The 19,754-nt window shown below is 45.4% G+C and overlaps 1 protein-coding gene across 1 annotated transcript; it reads left to right on the top strand.

Moving 5' to 3' along the window:
• The first annotated feature begins 12,199 nt into the window (after positions 1–12,199).
• PROCR (protein C receptor) lies at positions 12,200–17,759 on the top strand. Its single transcript, XM_075563724.1, has 4 exons — positions 12,200–12,517; positions 14,860–15,111; positions 16,053–16,328; positions 17,069–17,759. Exons 1-4 carry the CDS (start codon positions 12,439–12,441, stop codon positions 17,182–17,184), a joined length of 723 nt encoding a protein of 240 aa, XP_075419839.1. The 5' UTR covers positions 12,200–12,438; the 3' UTR covers positions 17,185–17,759.
• The last annotated feature ends 1,995 nt before the right edge of the window (positions 17,760–19,754 follow it).

Genomic DNA, 19,754 nt, shown 5'->3' with positions numbered 1-19,754 from the left:
TCTCTGTAATGGATGTCCAGTTGCCTACAGAAGGACTTTGTGTCCCCATCATGTTTTTGTAGTTGTTGTTATCTATGTCTCTATCACTTCCACGCATGTTTGGGTGGGACGAGGCAAATAGGGTTTGTGTCACAGTAATAGAGAGGATTGGTCAGTTTGGTTTTCCTCTGTCTGTAAGAGAGCCATCTCAGAAGCAGAGAGAATTCCCAGCACCATCAAAGAAGAACCACCAGTGGAGCATATTCTAAAACCCTGCCGCAAGTGGCAGAAGCCACAGAGGCTACACCACACGGAGGCCAGAGCCAAGGGAAGGAGACCACGAGAAACACCAGAGGAGCAGTGTGAAAACCAAGAAACTGTGAGGCAGAGCAGCAGGTGGGCTTCCTGACCCACTGAGGCAGAAGCCAAGGGACCATGTAACTGAGAAGCTGAGAAGCAGAGAGACTGGGCTGCTGGCTGAGGAGAGGAGTCACTGTGGATTAATGACTATTTTGACTGTTTACTGATCCTGACTTGTGACCTGGTAGCTTCCCTAGTAAACCCCCATAATTGTGAGTTTTGTCTGAGTTCGGTGAACGATCAAGCCCAGCAGAAGAGTAGAGTGTCCTGGGAGGAACCGCTGGCATCAGGATAGGTAAAGAGAGATGGAGTTGAGAGGCGTGTGTGACCCCTGCCTGTGGTGATCAGTCCTGGGCAGATGCGGAGACGCATCCCTTCTCCTTTGTAGTCCGAGGAGGTCAGTTGTGGCCTCTGCGCTGTTTACTCAGAGATACTGCATGGTGCTTACGTCCACAAGGTTAAGTCTTTAGAAAGAGGTGGGTTCAAATGAGAATTTACATTGTTGTAGATTTAAGTCGCGCTCCTCTCTAAGCCTGAACTTCTTAGTAAAACGATGGCAATAATGACCCCCTCCCCTTTACAGGGCTGACATAGGGATACAGGAAGATAATTTATGTAGCGTTTACCATAAATGCATGAGAAGTGTTACCTATCATTACTGTTAGTGTCAGAGTTGTCTCTGCTATTGGGTTTCCGGGGCTGGTGTGTGAGGAGGGTGCTGGGGAAACCATGTTAATGCCTCCGCCTCTGGCCATGGCAGGTCTCAGCTTGGTGGGAACAGCTTCTCCCTAATTTAACTCTACGAAAGGAGTCCCATTTTAACCCAAGGGGACATAGGCTCCATCGAGTTAATGTGCAGATTCTCACCTCTCAATAACAAACTGGTACAGTCACCTGGTGTATTTCCTTCCATGCCAAAGCACCCACCCTTCAACCTTTCACGGAAGTTAAAAAAAAGGGGGACGGGGCGGAAATCAAGCAAAAAGAGGCATAACTTTGCTAGGAATCGGATAACAACAAAGTAAAACTGATATGAAATGTTATTTTACACTCAGCCAGCTGACAACGCAAAGGGTTGGCAATGATTCGGGGCAGGGGACTTCTCATACACTATTGGGAATGTGAATTGGCACGACCCTTCTGTAAAATAGTTTGGCAATACTTAATAAAACTGAAGATGCTTATGCCCTATGACTCAGAGATTCCACTCCCAAGTTTGAACTACATAAATTGTCCCAAATACGCACAAGGAAATGTCTTGTTAGAGGCCACTGAGTCGGCCCCTGACTCATGGTGACTCCATGCACCGCAGAACAACATGCAACTCTGCTGTCTGGTCCTGTACTATCCCCGTGCAGTGACTGGTTGCAGAGGAGACCATGTGATCCATTGGATTTTTGTTAGCTGACTTTCAAAAGTGGATCATCAGGCCTTTCCTATTCAGCATCAGAACAACATGCAAGCCTCACTTGACAGATAAGGGATGGCTGTGCATGAGGTGCACGGATGAGGAATTGAGTCTGGTCGCACACGTAGAAGGCAAGGATTTTAAAAAGAAGGCAAGAATTTTACCACTGAGCCATCATTGTTTCTTGGTAGAGGAATATATACACTTTCATACTATTCGTACAAAACTCAAAATATATAAAACCTAAACCATTACATGTTGTTTAGGGATATATATGAGGGATCTTCCAAAACTTCACAGAAAATGTATATTATGGGAGGAATCTATGTATAGATTTCAATATTTTTTGTACCAAAATCAACTTGAACTAACTTATTATAACATATCTGAACAGGATCTAGTTTGAGACACTAAGAAAGATAAGACATCAGTTAGACAAGAGTCCCTATCAGAGGAACAGGAATTCTGCTAAAATTGAAGCAAGATCATAGATCAAATTTATGGTGATACTTGGGTGGGAGGATGGTGAAACCACTGATGTTTAATAAAACGTTCATGAAGACAATGTCCCAGAGAAACAAGCACGTTACAAACGGGTAACTCATTTTGAGAAGGAAAACCACATTGGAAGTGAAACCCCTGCAGCAGACCATCCACATCCGTTTGCATGGAAACTATCTGTCTGTGCTCCAGTTGAAGAGGACTGATGGATTAACAAAGAAGCAATAGCCAGCTTCAGAGTCTTCTCAACTGGTTCAGGTTACACCCTTCCGACTGAAAAATTAAAGTTGAGCGCACTTTTTGCTTGATAGATGTCAAAACCTAGAACAGCTGCAGAGCAGAGCTTTCAATGAGATTGTTAAACAAGATCAAGATCCTGAAACATTTCTTGGGAGAAGTGATTAGACGCTAGGGGTTAAAAATGGCTTTACCAGTACAATCCTGAAGACAAAACAGAAAGAATCAAAGCAATGGCTACCAAGACTTAAAAGTTGTCCGGTCGAAGCAGAAGTGGCCCAGTCAAAGTCATAGCAACAGCTGTGCTATGGTATTTTCCTTGCTGACTTTCTGGAGAGCCAAAGAATGATAATTTCTGCTTATGAAAAAGTAGCCAAAGGTTTAGCAGAAAAAACACCTGGAAAGCTTCATCGTAGAGTCCTTCCCCACCATGACAAGGCTCCCGCTCATCAATCAAAGGCACTTGTGCAAGAGTTTCCATCCACCATGCAGACCTGATTTGGCTCCTCTAGGTTCCTATGCGTTTCCCTAATCTATCTATCTATCTATCTATCTATCTATCTATCTATCTATCTATCTATCTATCTATCTATCTATATACACACACACATATATATACACAAATATATATATATATATATATATATATATATATATATTCAAAGAGAATCCTTTTCTTCAGTTGATAATGTAAAAAAGACTTCACTGACATGGTTCAGTATCCAGGTCTCTCAGTTCTTTAAGGATGGACTAAATGGCTGGGATTGTCACTTACAAAACTGCCTTAAACCGGATGGAGCTTATGTTGAGAAATAAAATCAGCATTTAAAAATTTTATCTTTTAATTCCACATGAATTCTTTGACGTCCCCTCATACGTAAGTAGTGTAACTATGTGGAAGAGTGAGACGGTTACAAACAGCAATCACGGGTAGTGTTTGCTTGGCAGGGCTTGTGGCTGGAGAGGAGTACAAAAGGCACTCAGCTATGCTGGGGCTGTTCCAGATCTCTCTTAGGTGCGTGGTGGATGTTCGTGCTTGCAACACAGGCCTTCAGTCATGAGCTAATGCTGCATATAGAAATAGAAATAATTCTTCAAATGATAAATCATTATGAAAATAAACTATTTCATGGTTTTGAAGGAAATAAAAAGCAGGATAGTATAATTGGCAGTGATTTAAATGTTTTTGCTTTTCCTGAGACCCCGCCTTTGGATATGTTGTCAGGAGAAGTCATTTCCTGGAGAAGGACATCTTGCTAACGCAGAGTGAAAACGATGGAGTGGCCCAATGGCTGCAACAACAGGCGCACACGCAACGACAACTGGATGGGTGGTGCGAGACTGGCTGGTGTTGGGCTCTGTTGTACATAGGGCTGCCATGAGTCAGAGCTGACTTGATAGCACCTGACAACAGTGGTCTAGAAAAACATAGCCCCTCTCCTTTCAACTAGATCATTTTGGTGACCTGAGAAAAGAGTAACAAAAGAGGATTTTGACGTTTTGTCTTAGTTACTTTGTAACAATTGGAGGTGAGAGTGGACGCTCTTGCATACGTTCAGGCTAGAGACTGGAGTCTGACATGTGTACGGAGTTTGCCCCAGTCCCATGATGACTAGAACACTACCTCCTGGGGGATGTATATAAAATAAAACATTAAAATCCCTCTCAGCCTTTTACCCAATCCCCTTCCCCAGATGTAATTTCTGTTAATCGCTTGGTGTAAATTTTTCCACGCCTTTTTTATATGTACAAGCAAATATGAAGTCCCTGGTGATGTACATGGTTAATGGGTAAAGTTTGAGTCCACTTAGAGATGCCTCAGAGGAAAGGCCTGGCAATCACTTTGGAAAAATCAGCCCTAAAACCCTCTGGAGCAGAGTTATACTCTGACATGCAAGGTGGCACCATGAGTTGGAATCGTCTAGACAGCAACTGATCCTTTTTTAAATACAACTATACAGATACGCTATGAAAATGAAATTATATGTGTTTGACTTGGCCAGAAAAGCAGTTTAATTAAAAATATGGAATTATTTTATATAGGTTGTTCTACACTTTCTTTTTTTCACCTACCAATGTCTTATGGATACCCTTCCATGTCGATACATCAGTTCACAACCATCTGCTCCTCAGACACTGTGTTTCAGAGCCAGTCCGGATTTCTCCACAGGACAAACAGCCTCTTCTAGGGCATCCTACTGTGTGCATGTACCATGATTTATTACCATGCCTTTAATATTAATTAGACATAAAATAGCTGACCAGATGTAAAACTTTCAAGCAATACAGAGAGCATGATTAAAAACTTTTCACAGAATAGAATATTAAAGCCCTTTACAAGACTGACCCATTCACATCCATAGACACATATTTATACACACCTTTCATCAGGCCATCCAGGAAACAAACCACTGCTATGTCTTGGAAGGCGAGAGAAAGATGAAGCTTTCGGTTTCGAAAAGAGTTTGGGTCTTGGAAACTCAGAGGGGCAATTCTACTCTGTCCTGTCAGGTTACTATGAGTCAGAATGAGTTTAGTTGATTTGCTCTTTTGTTGTGGGGGAGGAGGTCTTGGGAGAAGTACGGCCAGAGCGTTCCTGAGAAGCAAGGTAATCAAGACTGCATGCCTTACACTTCAGACGTGTTCTCAGAAGAGACCAGGCCCTGGAGAAGGACATTATATAAAGTGGAAGGCCAATGAAAGGGAAGAAGACCCTCCACCAGCTGGACGGACACAGTGGGCACAACAGTGAGCTCCACCGTAATGAGTGTGATGATGTTGCAGGAGGGCAGGGTTTCTCTCTGTTGTGCAGAGTCACCGGGAGCCAGAACAAACTCACTGGCACCTAACAACAGACTCGACAGCTCCTAACAACAACATACTTCGTGAGCATCCTTCCGGGGTCAATAACTCCTAGTAAGATGCAGGCTGTTGTTGGAACTAACATCGAATTCCTTTAAAAAGAAAAGGGCTAGACTGACGAGACAGAGAAAGACTAGAGGATCCCCCAAGACTATCACCCTGAGGTACCCCTTAAGTTCAGAACCGAATCCACTTCCAGAGGTTACCTTTTGGCCGAATAATAGATTGGCTCATACAATAATAAACAATATCATCCATGAGTCCCGTGCTTTCTTTCAATAGCCATCCAGAGGAGACCAACCCGTCACTATTTACCCTGGAACAAAGGTGAAAAGGTAAGGGGGAGCTAGATTAATGGAAGTAGAACCACCACGACGGAAATCATGAGAACGTGGACACACGGGGGAAATGTCACCCATGACGCTGAACAATAGATGGGTGGGTCAAAAAGTATGGATACTAAAGTCCCCGTTCATATGTGCATCGGTTTACATACAAACAAAAAAATGTTGAACAGTGACTGTGGTCAGTGGATGAGTAAAGACACGTTCTCTGAAAAATATGCGTGTCTAGCCTCATTAGGTGCCTTTAAAAAAAGGTCCAACCAAACAGTGACTTCCAAGGGGATCTGAGGCCACTTAAATTCGAGGCAGGGAGGTCAGCACAGGTTCCCATGACTGTTCTTTGGGGATTCTAAAGATTCAATATGGATAGATTTTCTCAGAGGTCACAGGACTATCACAGAAGCTAAGAAAGTCGCACTGGTGTCCAGTTTGGCTGTCGCCCTCCCTGCCGTCCCGACGCACCCCCTGATGCCACCAGGTGCCCCCCATTAAAACAACATATCTGCTCATTCGTTGAGGGCAGCAAGGGCTGTCATATGAAAATATCCTTGGGGCACCTTATCCATCCACCCGACAGCCCTCATGGTGCCCCGTCAGACTTCTTTTTGATCCCCAAACTCAAAGGACCTGTAAAATGAGCATGATTTGAGTCTCTCAAGGATGCTAAAACTACTGTTTTATAAGGCACACACTGAGAAGAATTTTTCAGGGGAATTGTCAAAGAGATGGAAGCACCACCTACAAACAGGGACAGAGCAGAGATGGTATGCAGAGAAAATGCGGCTTCGTGTTTTAATATTCTTACTTAATAAGGTTCTATAGATTTGTAGCAATACTTTTTTACTTAACCTCAAATGTATAACCAAAACACACACACACACACACACATACACACAAATACACTATCATTGAGTCAATTCCAATTCATAGCCACCTTATAGGACAGGGTAGAACTGTCCCTGTGGGTTTCTGAGACTGTCGATCTTTATGGGAGTAGGAAGTCTAGTTTTTTGCCCACAGAGCATGCAGCTGGTGGTTTCAAACTTCAGACCTTGTGGTTAGCAGCCCAACCCATTATATCACCAGGGCTCTTCTCTAGTATGGATAGAAGCTGTTAAATCTAAACTTAATTGAATGAGTAAACTTTCATGAAAAAAAAAAGAATCATTATGTTTGTACATGCCACACAACAGTTCTAACCTATACTTAATGCTCCACAACTTACTCTTAAACAATGATGCACATCGAATTATCTCCTTCAGTCATTCACTTGTGTTGTTGTTAGGTACTACTGAGTTGGTTCTGACTCAGTGGCCCTGTATATAAGTGAATGAGTACAGTCCAGCGCCATCCTCACCCAGTCTGGCGCCATCCTCACCCAGTCTGGCGCCATCCTCACCCAGTCCAGCGCCATCCTCACACAGTCCGGTGCCATCCTCACCCAGTCTGGCGCCATCCTCACCCAGTCCAGCGCCATCCTCACACAGTCCGGTGCCATCCTCACCCAGTCCGGCGCCATCCTCACAATTGTTATGTCTGAGCTCATTGCCGCAGCTACAGTGTCAATGACCATGTCCTTGAGGGTCTTCTTTTTGCCCTGTCCTCTAGCAAGCATTATATCCTTCTCTAGAGACTGGTCTCTTCTGACAACATGTCCAAAGTATGTAAGACAAAGTCTTGCCATCCTTGCCTTTAAGGAGCATTCTCCCTGTACTTCTTCCAAGACAGATTTGTTCTCTGGGCAGTCCATGGTACTTGCAATAATCTTTGCCAGAACCATAATTCAGACACAATAACTCTTCTTCAGTCTTCCTTATTCAATGTCCAACTTTCACATGCTTATAAGGCAATTGAAAATACAATGGCTTGGTTCAGATGTACCTTAGTCCTCAAAGTAATCTCCCTGCTTTTCACTGGTAAAGAGATCTTGTGCAGCAGATCTACCCGGGGCAATGTGTTGCCACATTCTTGGCTGCTGCTTCTATGAGCATTTATTTCAGAACCAAGCAAGAAGAAAGCCTCGAGAACCTCAGTCTTTTCTCCATTTACCATGATGTTACCCTCTGGTCTAGTTGTGAGGATTGTAGTCTTCTTCACATTTAGCTGTAATCTGTACTGAAGACTGAAATCTTTTATCTGCATCAGCAAGTACTTCAAGTTCTGCTAGTTTGTTTCAGCAAGCAAGACTGTGTCCAAGCCTCTCGAAGGTTGTTAAGCCTTCCTTCACGCCTGATGCTGCATTCTTCATCATATAACCCGACTCCTCCGATGACTTGTTGGCATAGAAGTTGAGTAAGTATGGTGATAGCGGCACAGCACCACCGGTCACTCCTCGGGGGAGACAGAGCTTTCTACTTTCGTGAAGAGTCACAGTCTCAGAAACTCACAGGAGCAGTTCTACCCTGTCTTGTAGGGTCGCCATGAATCATCGACTAAATGACAATGAAGAAGGGGGGGGGGGATCTCAAACAAATAAGGTGAGAGGATACAAATCTGATGCACACCTTTCCTGATTTTAGAACGTGCCATATTCCCTTGTTCTGTTCCCATATCTGCCTCTTGATCCATGTGCAGGTTCTGCATGAGCACAATTAGGTATTCTGTAATTCCCAATCTTCTCAAGGTAGTGTGGATCATAGTTTGTTATGATCCACACAAATACCTTGGCATAGTCAACAAAACACAAGTAAACATTTTTTCTGGTATTCTCTCAGTCAAGATCCATCTGACATGAGCAATGATGCCCCTTTTTCTTTGTCCTCTTCTGAATCCAGCTTGAACTTCTGGCAGCTCCCTGTCAATGTACTGCTGCAACCATTGTTGGATGATCTTCAGAAATATTTTACTTGTATGTGTTATTGAAGATATTGTTCTATAGTTTGAGCATTCTGTTGGGTTGCTTTTCTTTGGAATGGGCACAAATATGGATCTCTTTCAATCAGTTGGTCAAATAGCTGTTTTCCAAATTTCTTGGTATAGATGAGTGAGTGCTTCCAGTGCTTCATCAGCTTGTTGAAACCCTTCCATTGGTATTCCCTCAATACCTAGAACCTTGTTTTTGGTTAATGCCTTCAGTGCAGCTTGGACTTCTTCAGTAACCATGGTTCTTTCTCAGAAGAAATAGTGGTATAGTCAGTGGAGAGGTCTGAGGGGCTGGCCCAATCCCAACTACGTGGACACCTGCCCCTTCCCCCAGAAGAATTTATTTCAGAGGACAGCACTGAATCTGAAGCTCTGTGAGAGGGACATTTCTGATCAGCACACACGGGAGCAAATGAAGGGGGAGGAAGAGAGAGTGGAGCACATCCTGGCCCTCCAACCCTTGAGGACGATATTCCTGCTCAGAGCAGCCAATCCACAGAGAGGACCATATGGCCGGCCCCACTATGAGACATGACATCCCTCACTGACCCATAGCTCTACAGGGGACAGCACTGGAGACACAGTGTGGGTATTCCACCCAATCTGATCCCACCACACTGAGGCAAACACTAAGGGCATGAAACAGAACAGTAAGGGGAACCGAGCAATTAAGTCCCCACGGAATACCAAAAATAGACTTTGGGGCCAGGGCTTGGTGCTCCAACAGAGTAGACTGGAAAACACACCTAAAGGCCAACAAACAGTCCTTAAACTAACTATAAGATTTTCTTTCCTGAGTGTTGTGTTTTTCATTGGTTTGTTGTTGTTTTGTTGTATATTGTTGCTTGGTTTTGCTCTGTCTTGTTTTTGTGCATGTTATTATCTCTGCAGGTCTATCTAAATAAGATAGGCTTGATGAACAATCTGGAGGCGAAAACAACAGGATTGACAGTTCTGGGGGGACATGAGAAAGGGGGATGTGGGAGAGGGGAAAGGTAGTAGTGGTAATTAACCCAGGGACAAGGGAACAACAAGTGATCCAAATCGGTGGTGAGGAGGGTATAGGAGGTCTTGTAAGGCGTGAACAAGGGTAATGTAACAGAGAGGAATTACTGTAACCCAAATGAAGGCTGAGCATGGGACAAGAGGAAAGTAAAAGAAAATAGAGGAAAAAGCTAGGAGGTAAAGGGAATTTATAGAGGTCTAAATATAGGCATGTACATAAATATATTTATATATGATGATGGGGAAATAGATCCATGTGCATATATATATATATATATATATATATATATATATCTAGGTTTAGTATTAAGGTAGCAGCAGATTGACATTGGGGCTCCACTCAAGTACTCCCTCAATGCAAGAATACTTTGTTCTATAAAACTGGCATTCCATCATGTTCGCCTTCCTTACACAATCGTTGAAGACAAAGCGGGTGCATAAGCAAATGTGGTGAAGAAAGCTGATGGTGGCTGGCTATCAAAAGATATAGCATCTAGGGTCTTAAAGGCTTGAAGGTAAACAAGCGGCCATCTAGCTCAGAAGCAACAAAGTCCACATCGAAGAAGCACACCAGCCTGTGTGATCACGAGGTGCCGAAGGGATCAGCTATCAGGCATCAAAAAACAAAGAATCATATCATTGTATGCTCACCTCCCTGATAAGATGGCTGAAGACAAATGGGTGCATAAGCAAATGTGGCAAAGAAAGCTGATGGTGCCTGGGTATCAAAAGATATAGCATCTAGGGTCTTAATGGCTTGAAGGTAAACAAGCGGCCATCTATCTCAGAAGCAACACCAGAAGAAGCACACCGGCCTGTGCGATCACCAGGCATCAGAGGGATCAGGTATTAGGCATCATCAGGAAAAAAAATCGTATCATTGTGAATGAGGGGGAGTGCGGAGTGGAGACCCAAAGCCCATCTGTAGACAACTGGACATCCCCTTACAGAAGGGTCGTGGGGAGGAGACAAGCCAGTCAGGGTGCAGTGTAGCAAAGATGAAAAATACAACTTTCCTCTAGTTCCTAAATGCTTCCTTCCCCACCCCCCCACCCTCCCACTCTCATGATCCCAGTTCTACTTTACAAGTTTGGGTAGACCAGAGGATGTACACTGGTACAGATAGGAAATGGAAACACAGGGAATCCAGGGGGGATGATCCCTTCAGGACCAGTGGTGGGAGTGGTGATACCAGGAGGTTGGAGGAAGGGTAGAGTGGAAAGGGGGAACCGATTACAAGGATCTACATGTGACCTCCTCCCTGGGGGATGGACAACAGAAACATGGGTGAAGGGAGACGTGAGGCAATGCAAGATATGACAAAATAATAATTTATCAATTATCAAGGGTTCATGAGGGAGGGGGGAGCAGGGAGGGGAAAAAAGAGGAGCTGATGCCAGGGGCTTAAGTGGAGAGCAAATGTTTTGAGAATGATGAGGGCAATGAATGTACAAATGTGCTTTACACAATTGATGTATGTATGGATTGTGATAAGAGTTGTATGAGCCCCTAATAAAATGACTAAAAAAAAGAAATAATGGTGTAGTGACCCTGTGTAGTCTTTCGTTTAGCAGATACTTATTAAGTGATGGGCACTGTTTTAGGCACAGATACAAACAAAATGAATCACTTTGTTCTTCGTGGAATTTACATTCTGGAGGGGCATTCAGACAACAAGTACATAAATTATTCATACAATTTCAGGCAGCTCTAAGGAATATGATAATAAACGGTATTAGTTTATTTTTTTACGGTATTAGTTTACTTTTTACTATTTTTAAGTTTTATTGGCACATAATTTACATAGCATGCACTTCAATAGTTCAATTATATCAAGGAAAACTGTACAATCATCACCATATCCATTGTAGAACATTCCCACCCTTCCATCCCCACCCAGGAAGGGCATTCTTCTGACTATTCCATGGCATGGATTCATCATGGTTTGGGGAATAGCTTCCAAACTTGTGTGCATGCTTCCTGGAGGAAGAAACACATTTTCCCCGGTCTCCCAGAAAGAAACATACTGAAACACTAAGTCAAAACCTACACACACAACTTTTCAAGAGCAGGACGATTCAAGACAATACTTAGCCAACGAAGGATGAGGCACTAAAAGTTTCCATTCGGTTTGATTTCATTAAAAAGAAGGGGGAAAGGGGATTATGGTCGGCTAAATTGAGTTCCTTAGCCACTTGCCTGTGACTACAGTGTGAAAACCATGGCTATGTACCCCACTCTCTATTGACATTCATATAGATGGTCCACGCTCTCCCCTATTATAAGAAATACTGATGTGAGTAGCATTGTACTCATTTCATGACAACTTTTGAGAGCAGCCATCCCTGGTTGTGTAATTGCCATGCTAATCCTGGATCAGTCACCATTGTGATGTGTAAACTTTGGGCAAGTTCCTGCACCTCTGCAGACCCCAGTTTCCCCAATCCTTAACCTGCTGATCTGGACGCCCTACCCCCTGAGTCAAAGAGGGCAGGACTTCTTCCCAAGTCTACCCTCCCCCTCCCCCCCAATCCCCCTTCTCTCCGCCTTTTCCGCTCTCCATCCTCAGGGGCGGCCCTGGGAGGAGGTAAAAGGCAGGTCTGAGCAGGAGGGCTCTCGGCAGGGCGGGGCAAGGGGAGGGCAGAGGGAGGCTGGCGGCTCTGCAGTAGGAAATGAGACAGAGTAGGAATAACTTTTTAAGAGCCTGACGCCCTCTTCTTCCTCCACTGCCTTGGCCTCCTTCCAGCACCCTGCGATCTGCCTCCGCCCTTCCACACAGCCTTCACTCTATCCCCTAGGCTGCAGCTAGCAGAAGTCCCGCGCCTGCAGAGCCGAGCCGGAGCCAGGAATCCAAGTTGAGTCAGGAGCCTCAGCTTCAGGATGTTGACAACATTGCTGCCACTGCTGTCTCTGTTGCTCCTGCCCCGCTGGGCCCTTTGTAGCCAGGAAGCCTCAGATGGTGAGTGGGGACTCCTGCCTGGGGATGGTTCAGGGGCGTCTCAGGGTCGACCGGGCCAGAAGGGAGCTCATCCCAGTGTTTGTGTCTGCAGTCAGCTGGGTTTCTTTCTCTACGGGACAGGCAGGCTCCCAGAGTCTGGTGTGTGTCAGTTAAGGTGAGGGAGATACAGTGCAGCACCTGGAAAAGGGGACATGGATGTGGAGGCTCAAACAGGACAAGCGGGAAAGTGGGAAAGGAGTAGGTAGACAAGGTGAGGGAATCAGCCTGGAGGAGAAGGGAGAGATGGGATGACGTCTGACAAGGGAAAGATGAGGGTGATGGTGGATAGGGGTGAGTTTAAGGAAGAGAGATGGAGACGCAGAGATGAGAAGAGGGATGGAGGGGATGGGGCTACAGGGGGCGAACAGATGGATGACTCCTGAGGAAGATGAGCTGATAGAGGTGAAGTAGTAGAGGAGCCCTAAGGGTCAATGAAGAGAGACTGGGTGCCGCTGGGGAAGTGAAACTTGGGGAACAAAGGACTGTAGGCTATGGAAGAACTCTCGGGTGATCAGGCTGCCGGGAGGGGCTTGTTTGAGTGGAGAAGCGGGGTCACTGCCCCACATTGTTGTTGCATAGGAGTCTCCTTTCTCCTCTCCCCTAGTCCCTATAGCTTCAGTTCCCTCCTCAGAGAGCGTGAACAGTAACCAAGAATCAGTGCACGTTCCCTACGGCAAATACACATACTGACTCAGTTGATCCCTGCAAAGCCCCCACTAGGTAAATCATTTTATCTGCATTTTACAGAGGAAGCGATCAGGTCCCAGAGCAGTGAAGAACCTTGTCTAGGGTCCCCCCTCCCCCCACACACATACGCACACCTACTGGCTCAGAGCGCAACTTCTCAAATGTGAACATGGACAAGCCACATGCTCACGCAGACTTGCAACCCAGGCTCATCCGCTCCTCCAACATTCTTCAGGAACGAACTCCACCGGTCAGGCCCTGACTAGTGCAGGAAGCAGAGATAAGCAGACGTGGTTCCTGAATCCCGGGGAGCCCAGGGTAGGCTGTATGTGGGGGTAAGAGACGTGGGCGTAGAGGAGACACACATCCCTAAAACAGACCCTCGGTGTCTGGGAGGGAAAACTAGGAGGGCCGTTAGGAAAGCTTCTCCCAGGAAACAGATGCAAACTGAACTGGGTCCTGAAGTATGACTAAGACATCTAATGGGCAGGAAAAGGCAGGCAGAGAAAGCAATGCTGACACGCAATTCACATGTCACCCAAGAGGCAGCATGAGAAATGTGGAGTTGTGTGGTATCTAAGCACAAGGAAGAGACTGGAAAAGGCCATTGGGCCCTCTTTAGCAGTAGCCTTGAATGCCCGGCTGAAGACTTTGGATTTGATTTTGGGGACAGATATTCGATAGCATAGCAGTGAGGCAGAGGAGCCCTGGTAGTGCCCGTGGGTTAAAAGTTGCGCTGCTTGGCAGTTCAAACCCAGAGCCTGCTCCGAAGACATAAAGAAGAGGCAATGTGCTTTCTAGATTGATGGCCTTGAAAACCCTATAGACCAGTTCTAATGTTCTGTGGCGTCACTGTGAGTCAGAATCAACTCAACGGCAATGACCTGGAGAGTGGTAAGGCAGAGCGGCTAAGAGTACTGGGATTCAGGCTGCCCATGTTAACTCTGCCTCTGATAGCTAGCATTTGGGCTTCAATTTCCCATATAGAGTTAATAACAGTAGCCATTGCATTAAATTATTAGAAGGTACAAATAATATGTGTAGTGCGTTTAACAGTGTCTAGATCATAAGCATGCGATAGCTGTTGGCTATTATCAGCATGATTGATGGAAGCAAGCACACTGCAGGACTTTAAGCTGGAGGCTAAGTCACTTAGAGCTCGATTAGAAAGCTTGAAATATGGCAGTGATGGGACAGGAAAAGTTCATCCCTCAGTTCAGAAGGAAATTGATGGGTCCCTAAGAGTGCAGTGGGCAAGGGAGTTAGAAAACAGGAGACGAAATTGGAATTTTATTTTTGTAGGTCGGGATTTGTTGACCTACCAGAAATGGGGGTGGTATGGCAATAAATGCCTGACTCACTCACTGGCAGATTACCTCGGGGCAGACGACTTCTTTTCTTCGGGTCTCAGTTCCCTCATCTGTTCACTGAGGAGAATAGCCCCTGCCCTGCCCTGCCCCTTGGGATGATTACTACTGTAAGCATCAGATGGGGGCTGTGGTGGGCCAAGAAAGTGGGTGGCCGGCGTCTGGGCAGGGGATTATTGTCCCCGGGGGCGTGCCCCCCACTCCTATGCCGGCTGAGGCCCCAACACGCGCGCTGCCTTCTGCCCTCAGGCTCACGAAGTCTCCACATGTTCCAGTTTGCCTACTTCCATGACCCCTCTCAAGTGTGGTACCGGGGCAACGCGTCGCTGGGCGGGCAGCTGACGCACACGTTGGACGGCCCACAATCCAACGTCACGATCCTCCAGCTGCAGCCCTTGGAGGAGCCAGAGAGTTGGGCACGCACCGAGAAGACCCTGCACAATTACCTGAGGGCCTTCACCGGCCTCGTGCAGCTGGTGAACTTAGAGCGGGGCTTGGCCTGTGAGTGCACGCGCGCCGGGGGGCGGAGCCAGGGGCGGGCGATGGGCGTGGCTGGAAAGGGCCGGTCACGCCCTGTGGGCGGGACTAGCCAGCGCGGGGGTGGGGGGTCCTGTGGGAGGGCTTTTCCCCGTGGGCGTGGCCACCGGGGGCGGAGCTGCCCCGAGCGTTCTTTGGTGCCTGAGCCTTGCTGAGGAGAGCGCCAAGCTGGAGTGAAGCAGCTGCCCCAGCGGGGCTCCCTCGCCGACGAGGCCCTCCCTCAAGCCCTCTTGCTGCGGACATTATCCTAGCCGGCCTCTGGCTTGGGAGACCATCGTTAGTCAGGTTCTGTGCCCTCACATAAACTGGCTTCCGACAATTCCCGGAAAATTCCACACCCCTCACTTAAAGTCCTCTAACCCCTTTCCCTCGAAGACCCCTTCCTTCGCCCACGGCTCCCCCAGCATTTTACCTTTGATCCTCCACCTTCTTCTCTTCACAGAAGCTTGACTGCATCGCGGTAGCTCCCCAGGCTTTCTCTCACAACCCCTCACCCCTTTTCCTTAAAGTCCCCGATTTCATCTCTCCCTCATTTTGTACCCAGAAACTCCTTTATCTCATAGCCTCTCTTGTTCTTTTTTCCCCTTTAACTCTCTTGTTCTTTATAGTTCCTTAAAAATAAAAGAACCTGCCATCCAGTCGGTTCCTACTCATAGAGACAGTGTATTGGGTTTCCGGGGCTGTAAATCTTTACCGGAGATAACTTCTCCTCACAACTAACCTCTTGTCTTCCCAGATCACTGGAATGCTTCTCCCCACAATTCCCAGACCCTCCACTCCTCACATTCACTGACTCTTACCCCAACCTTCACCCCCTGCCATGTGCTCTTCCCCATTGAGGTCATAGTTCATGCCTGGCACCCTCACCTGGCCCTGTCCCCTGACCCTGAACTTCCTACCCACAGTTCCTCTGATTATCCGCTGCTTCCTGGGCTGCGAACTGCCTCCGCAGGGTTCCAAAGCCCGCGTCTTCTTCGAGGTGGCTGTGAATGGGAGTGCCTTTGCGAACTTCCAGCCAGAGACAGCTTCATGGGTGGGACTTGACCACACACCCTCCAAAGTGGCCTCCTACGCCCTCAAGGAGCTCAACACCCACAATCAAACTCGGTACGACGTGCTGGAGTTCCTGCAGGACACCTGTGTGCAGTATGTGGAGGAACATACCAGGAAGAACATACCAGGTACTAGTTGGTTAGGGGCTGTGTTTTGGGAGATGGTAGATTCTAGGCAATGGGATGAATACTTTTAAAAAATCATCTTATTGGAGCTCTTACAGGTATCATAACATTCCATAGTTCAATCACATCAAGCAGTATTGTACAATTGCTACCACAATCAATTTCAAAACATTTTCCTTTTTCTTGAACACCTTGCTATCAGCTCCTCTTTGTCCCCTCCCGCCCCCACTACACCCCCTAAGAACCCGTCTTCTTCTTTTTTGCCATGTCATACACAATCCACTATATCCATTCACATACAATTCTATTATTCCGTCCCATCGATTGGCATTATACAATCATCAATGCTATCAGCTCCCCCTTCCCGCACCTCTCTTCCCTACCCTCAGGGAACTGTAACCCCTGTTACAGTTTCTGACTTTCATGTACTGAATGATCTTAAGTATACAAATGAACATATGCAAACCTAACATACTTAATGAGGTAAAACAAATAAAACCCATAATAGTAAGGGAAGAAGTATTAAAGAACCAGAAGATAGTTACGTGGTTAATAAGTGCCATTCCGTACCCTGGATTTATCAAAGGGATGAATACCTTGAGCAACAGAAGGCTTAGGCTCAGAGTCTGGGACAAAGAAGTTAAGACAGGTGGTGAAGTGGGCAGATTCCCTGGGAGTTTGATTCAAACTAGGGACTCCTTGGGAGCCTATTTCTTCAGGCTAATTCTCAGCATATTCTGCAGGGAGCCAGACAGGCCGTTCCTACACCTCGCTGGTCCTGGGCGTCTTGGTGGGCAGCTTCATCATCACCGGTGTGGCTGTGGGCATCTTCCTGTGCACAGGTGGACGGCGGTGTTAATTACTCTCCAACTCCCCTCACCTCCAAGAAAGGGTTGGCTTGATGGGGGCTGGCCCAGGACAGTCTCAGCTCATTGCAAAGCCAGCCTCCCTGGCTACACTATCCAAGACAGTTTGGAGTAGAACACCTTTCTTCTCCCAGCTCTACTTACCAAGAGATTTGATGTCAAGAGGGGCTACCTGGGCAGAATGTTTCGTTTGCTAAGAGCCTGAGAACTTGCATACTTTGTCAAATTGAGAAGTGAATGTTTATTTCTCCGTGGAAAACACATGATGAAGCTGGGACAGTGTCAATGGCTCAGCCTCCAGAGACTTACAGAATCACCTGAGGCATTCAAAACACTACTGAATAAAACCAACTCTCTATAACTACCACCTCACCCCCACCCCTAAAAAAAAACAAACAACCAGCAACATGAATGCTGCCGGATGTTGTCACGCTTGGGAAAGGACACTGATATCATAGGCATAGGCAGAGAAATAGTGGAAATGTAAATCCCAAGTTATATGGAAATGAGGTGTTATTAGTCAATTAACTTATAATAATATTTAATAAATTCCTTTCTCATGTATAAAGCATTATTATTGTCATTACTTTGTAAAAGCTTATGGAGAACTAGCCTATACCTTTTGCCTTTACTTCCTCATCTCCCACTCAACCCTTCAACCCACCTCAGTCTGACTTCTCTATAAACTGCTCCAAGAGAGCTCTCCTGACCAAACCCTCATCTGTGGTTTTTTTAAAAAAACAAGACCTAAACTCTTGAAATATAGTTCATCTAAAAATGTTAACTGCTCTGTCCATTCTTTTTTAATTCTTTTGACTATGTCATTTTAATTAACTTACCCTAGAAATGTTGACTTCCTTAGAATTCCTTTTTTCCTTCTTCACTTTTTCTTTATTAAATAACACCTTTCCTGGGTAACCTATTTGCTTCTATCTTAAATAAATTCTACCTTGTCCTCTGTATATCCACATCATTTGTTCAAGCCCTGGGTAGGAACATCCAAATAAGCAAGCTGAAATCATATTCTCTTTTTGCCTGAGCCGAAAGATGGGAAAAAGGAAGCTTTGGGTACCTTTGGCTACCCTTGTGGGACGTGACAAGTATCTTCCATTAAGACTCACAGAAAAGAAGAGTTTCTGTTGCTGGGCAACCAAAACACCAAACAAACAAATGCTCACTACATCTATCACTATCAATTAATCTACCTTTTCAGTAAATGTTTATCAGCAACCTCCATGGACAAGGCTTAATGCTATTTGCTTTAGAAGGTATACCATCCTTCTTCAGGGGTATGCTTTGTACTTGGGAAAATAAAACATATACAAACATGAACAATACAAGGCACTGTGTCCTAAGAACTAGAAGTTAAATGTACTATGTTGTGACTTACTATTATTCAGTTATTGCATTATGGTTTCTGGAATTATTTAACTTGAATGATAGTATTTAATACGGACTGACTAAATATATATGTCCTTTTCACTTTATATTAGGTAACATGCTCAGAGAGAACAAGTGAAGAAAGTAAATGGCAGAGCCAGGATTCAAACGCAGGCTTTCCTGCTCTAGGATTTATGCGGTTTTCCTCTTACACTGAGGAAATCAGAAGAATCTGAAAAAGCAGGTGTGATATGTGCATAAGTCATATATGATCACATACATATAGAACAGGTTAAATGAAGACAAGAGTTAGAAAAAAGTAAAATTTAGGAAGGCTAACTAGTTCAATGTGGTTGGAGAATAGGAGCATGGCGAAAAATGAGACTAGAAAGGTAGGAACAATGGGAAATGAGATTGGAACGTCTTCACTGTATTGTATCTGAGGTCTGGTGAAGACGTTTGATCTTTAATTGGTACAAATTTGGTGAATAGAAAGCACCTCTTTCAGGTGCATTGTTTAAAGGGGACTTAGGTTGAGGCCCACTCTGGGCCTAAAGGTTTTATCTGTACATCACCTAGGTCAAGGCCAGATTAGGCTTTATGCCAATCTGGGGAGCAAAAGGGAAAGGATCAAGTGGGAGGAAGTCCGTCTGGAGAAAAGAGGAACATCGGATTATGAGTCAAATCTACTCAGGTTCTGAGATGTTGCATTACTTCCTTTCATTAAGGCTGACTCTACAGTTGCTCAGGCCACCACAGCCTATAGTTTGCACTGCCAGAACCACATCCTCACTTAGCCTCTTCTAGCCAGAATGCTCCTGAGAAGTGGGGAGGGTAAGACTTTGTTTCACATCCTTTGGTCATGTTATTAGAAGGAACCAGTCTCAGAGAAGGACATCATGCTTCGTAAAGTAGGTCAGAGGAAAAGAGAAAGATCCTCCGTGAGATGGTCTGACACAATGGCTATACTCATGGGATTGAGCATAGCAATGACTGTGAACGTGGTTCAGGACTGGATGGTGTTTGTTTTGTGGTACATAAAGGGTCACTATGAGTTAGGACTGATTCTATGGCACTTAATAACACAAAAATTCTACCATAAATTTGCCATCAGAATGTTCATTATAAAGTAGACCTGCCTCCAGAATTTCTTCGTTCTCCCACTGTCCATAGCAATAAAATC

This window comes from Tenrec ecaudatus, chromosome 12 (assembly GCF_050624435.1).
Source record: "Tenrec ecaudatus isolate mTenEca1 chromosome 12, mTenEca1.hap1, whole genome shotgun sequence".
NCBI lineage: Eukaryota > Metazoa > Chordata > Mammalia > Afrosoricida > Tenrecidae > Tenrec > Tenrec ecaudatus.
The sequence above is the reverse complement of the archived record's forward strand: the minus strand, read 5'-3'. Positions and strand labels throughout refer to the sequence as shown.

Excerpts from the sequence above, each read along its gene's own strand:
- PROCR (XM_075563724.1), top strand. The coding sequence starts at position 12,439 with ATGTTGACAACATTGCTGCCACTGCTGTCTCTGTTGCTCCTGCCCCGC. Across the intron at positions 12,518-14,859 it reads TAGCCAGGAAGCCTCAGATG|GCTCACGAAGTCTCCACATG; the intron begins GTGAGTGGGGAC and ends TTCTGCCCTCAG. Across the intron at positions 15,112-16,052 it reads CTTAGAGCGGGGCTTGGCCT|TTCCTCTGATTATCCGCTGC; the intron begins GTGAGTGCACGC and ends TCCTACCCACAG.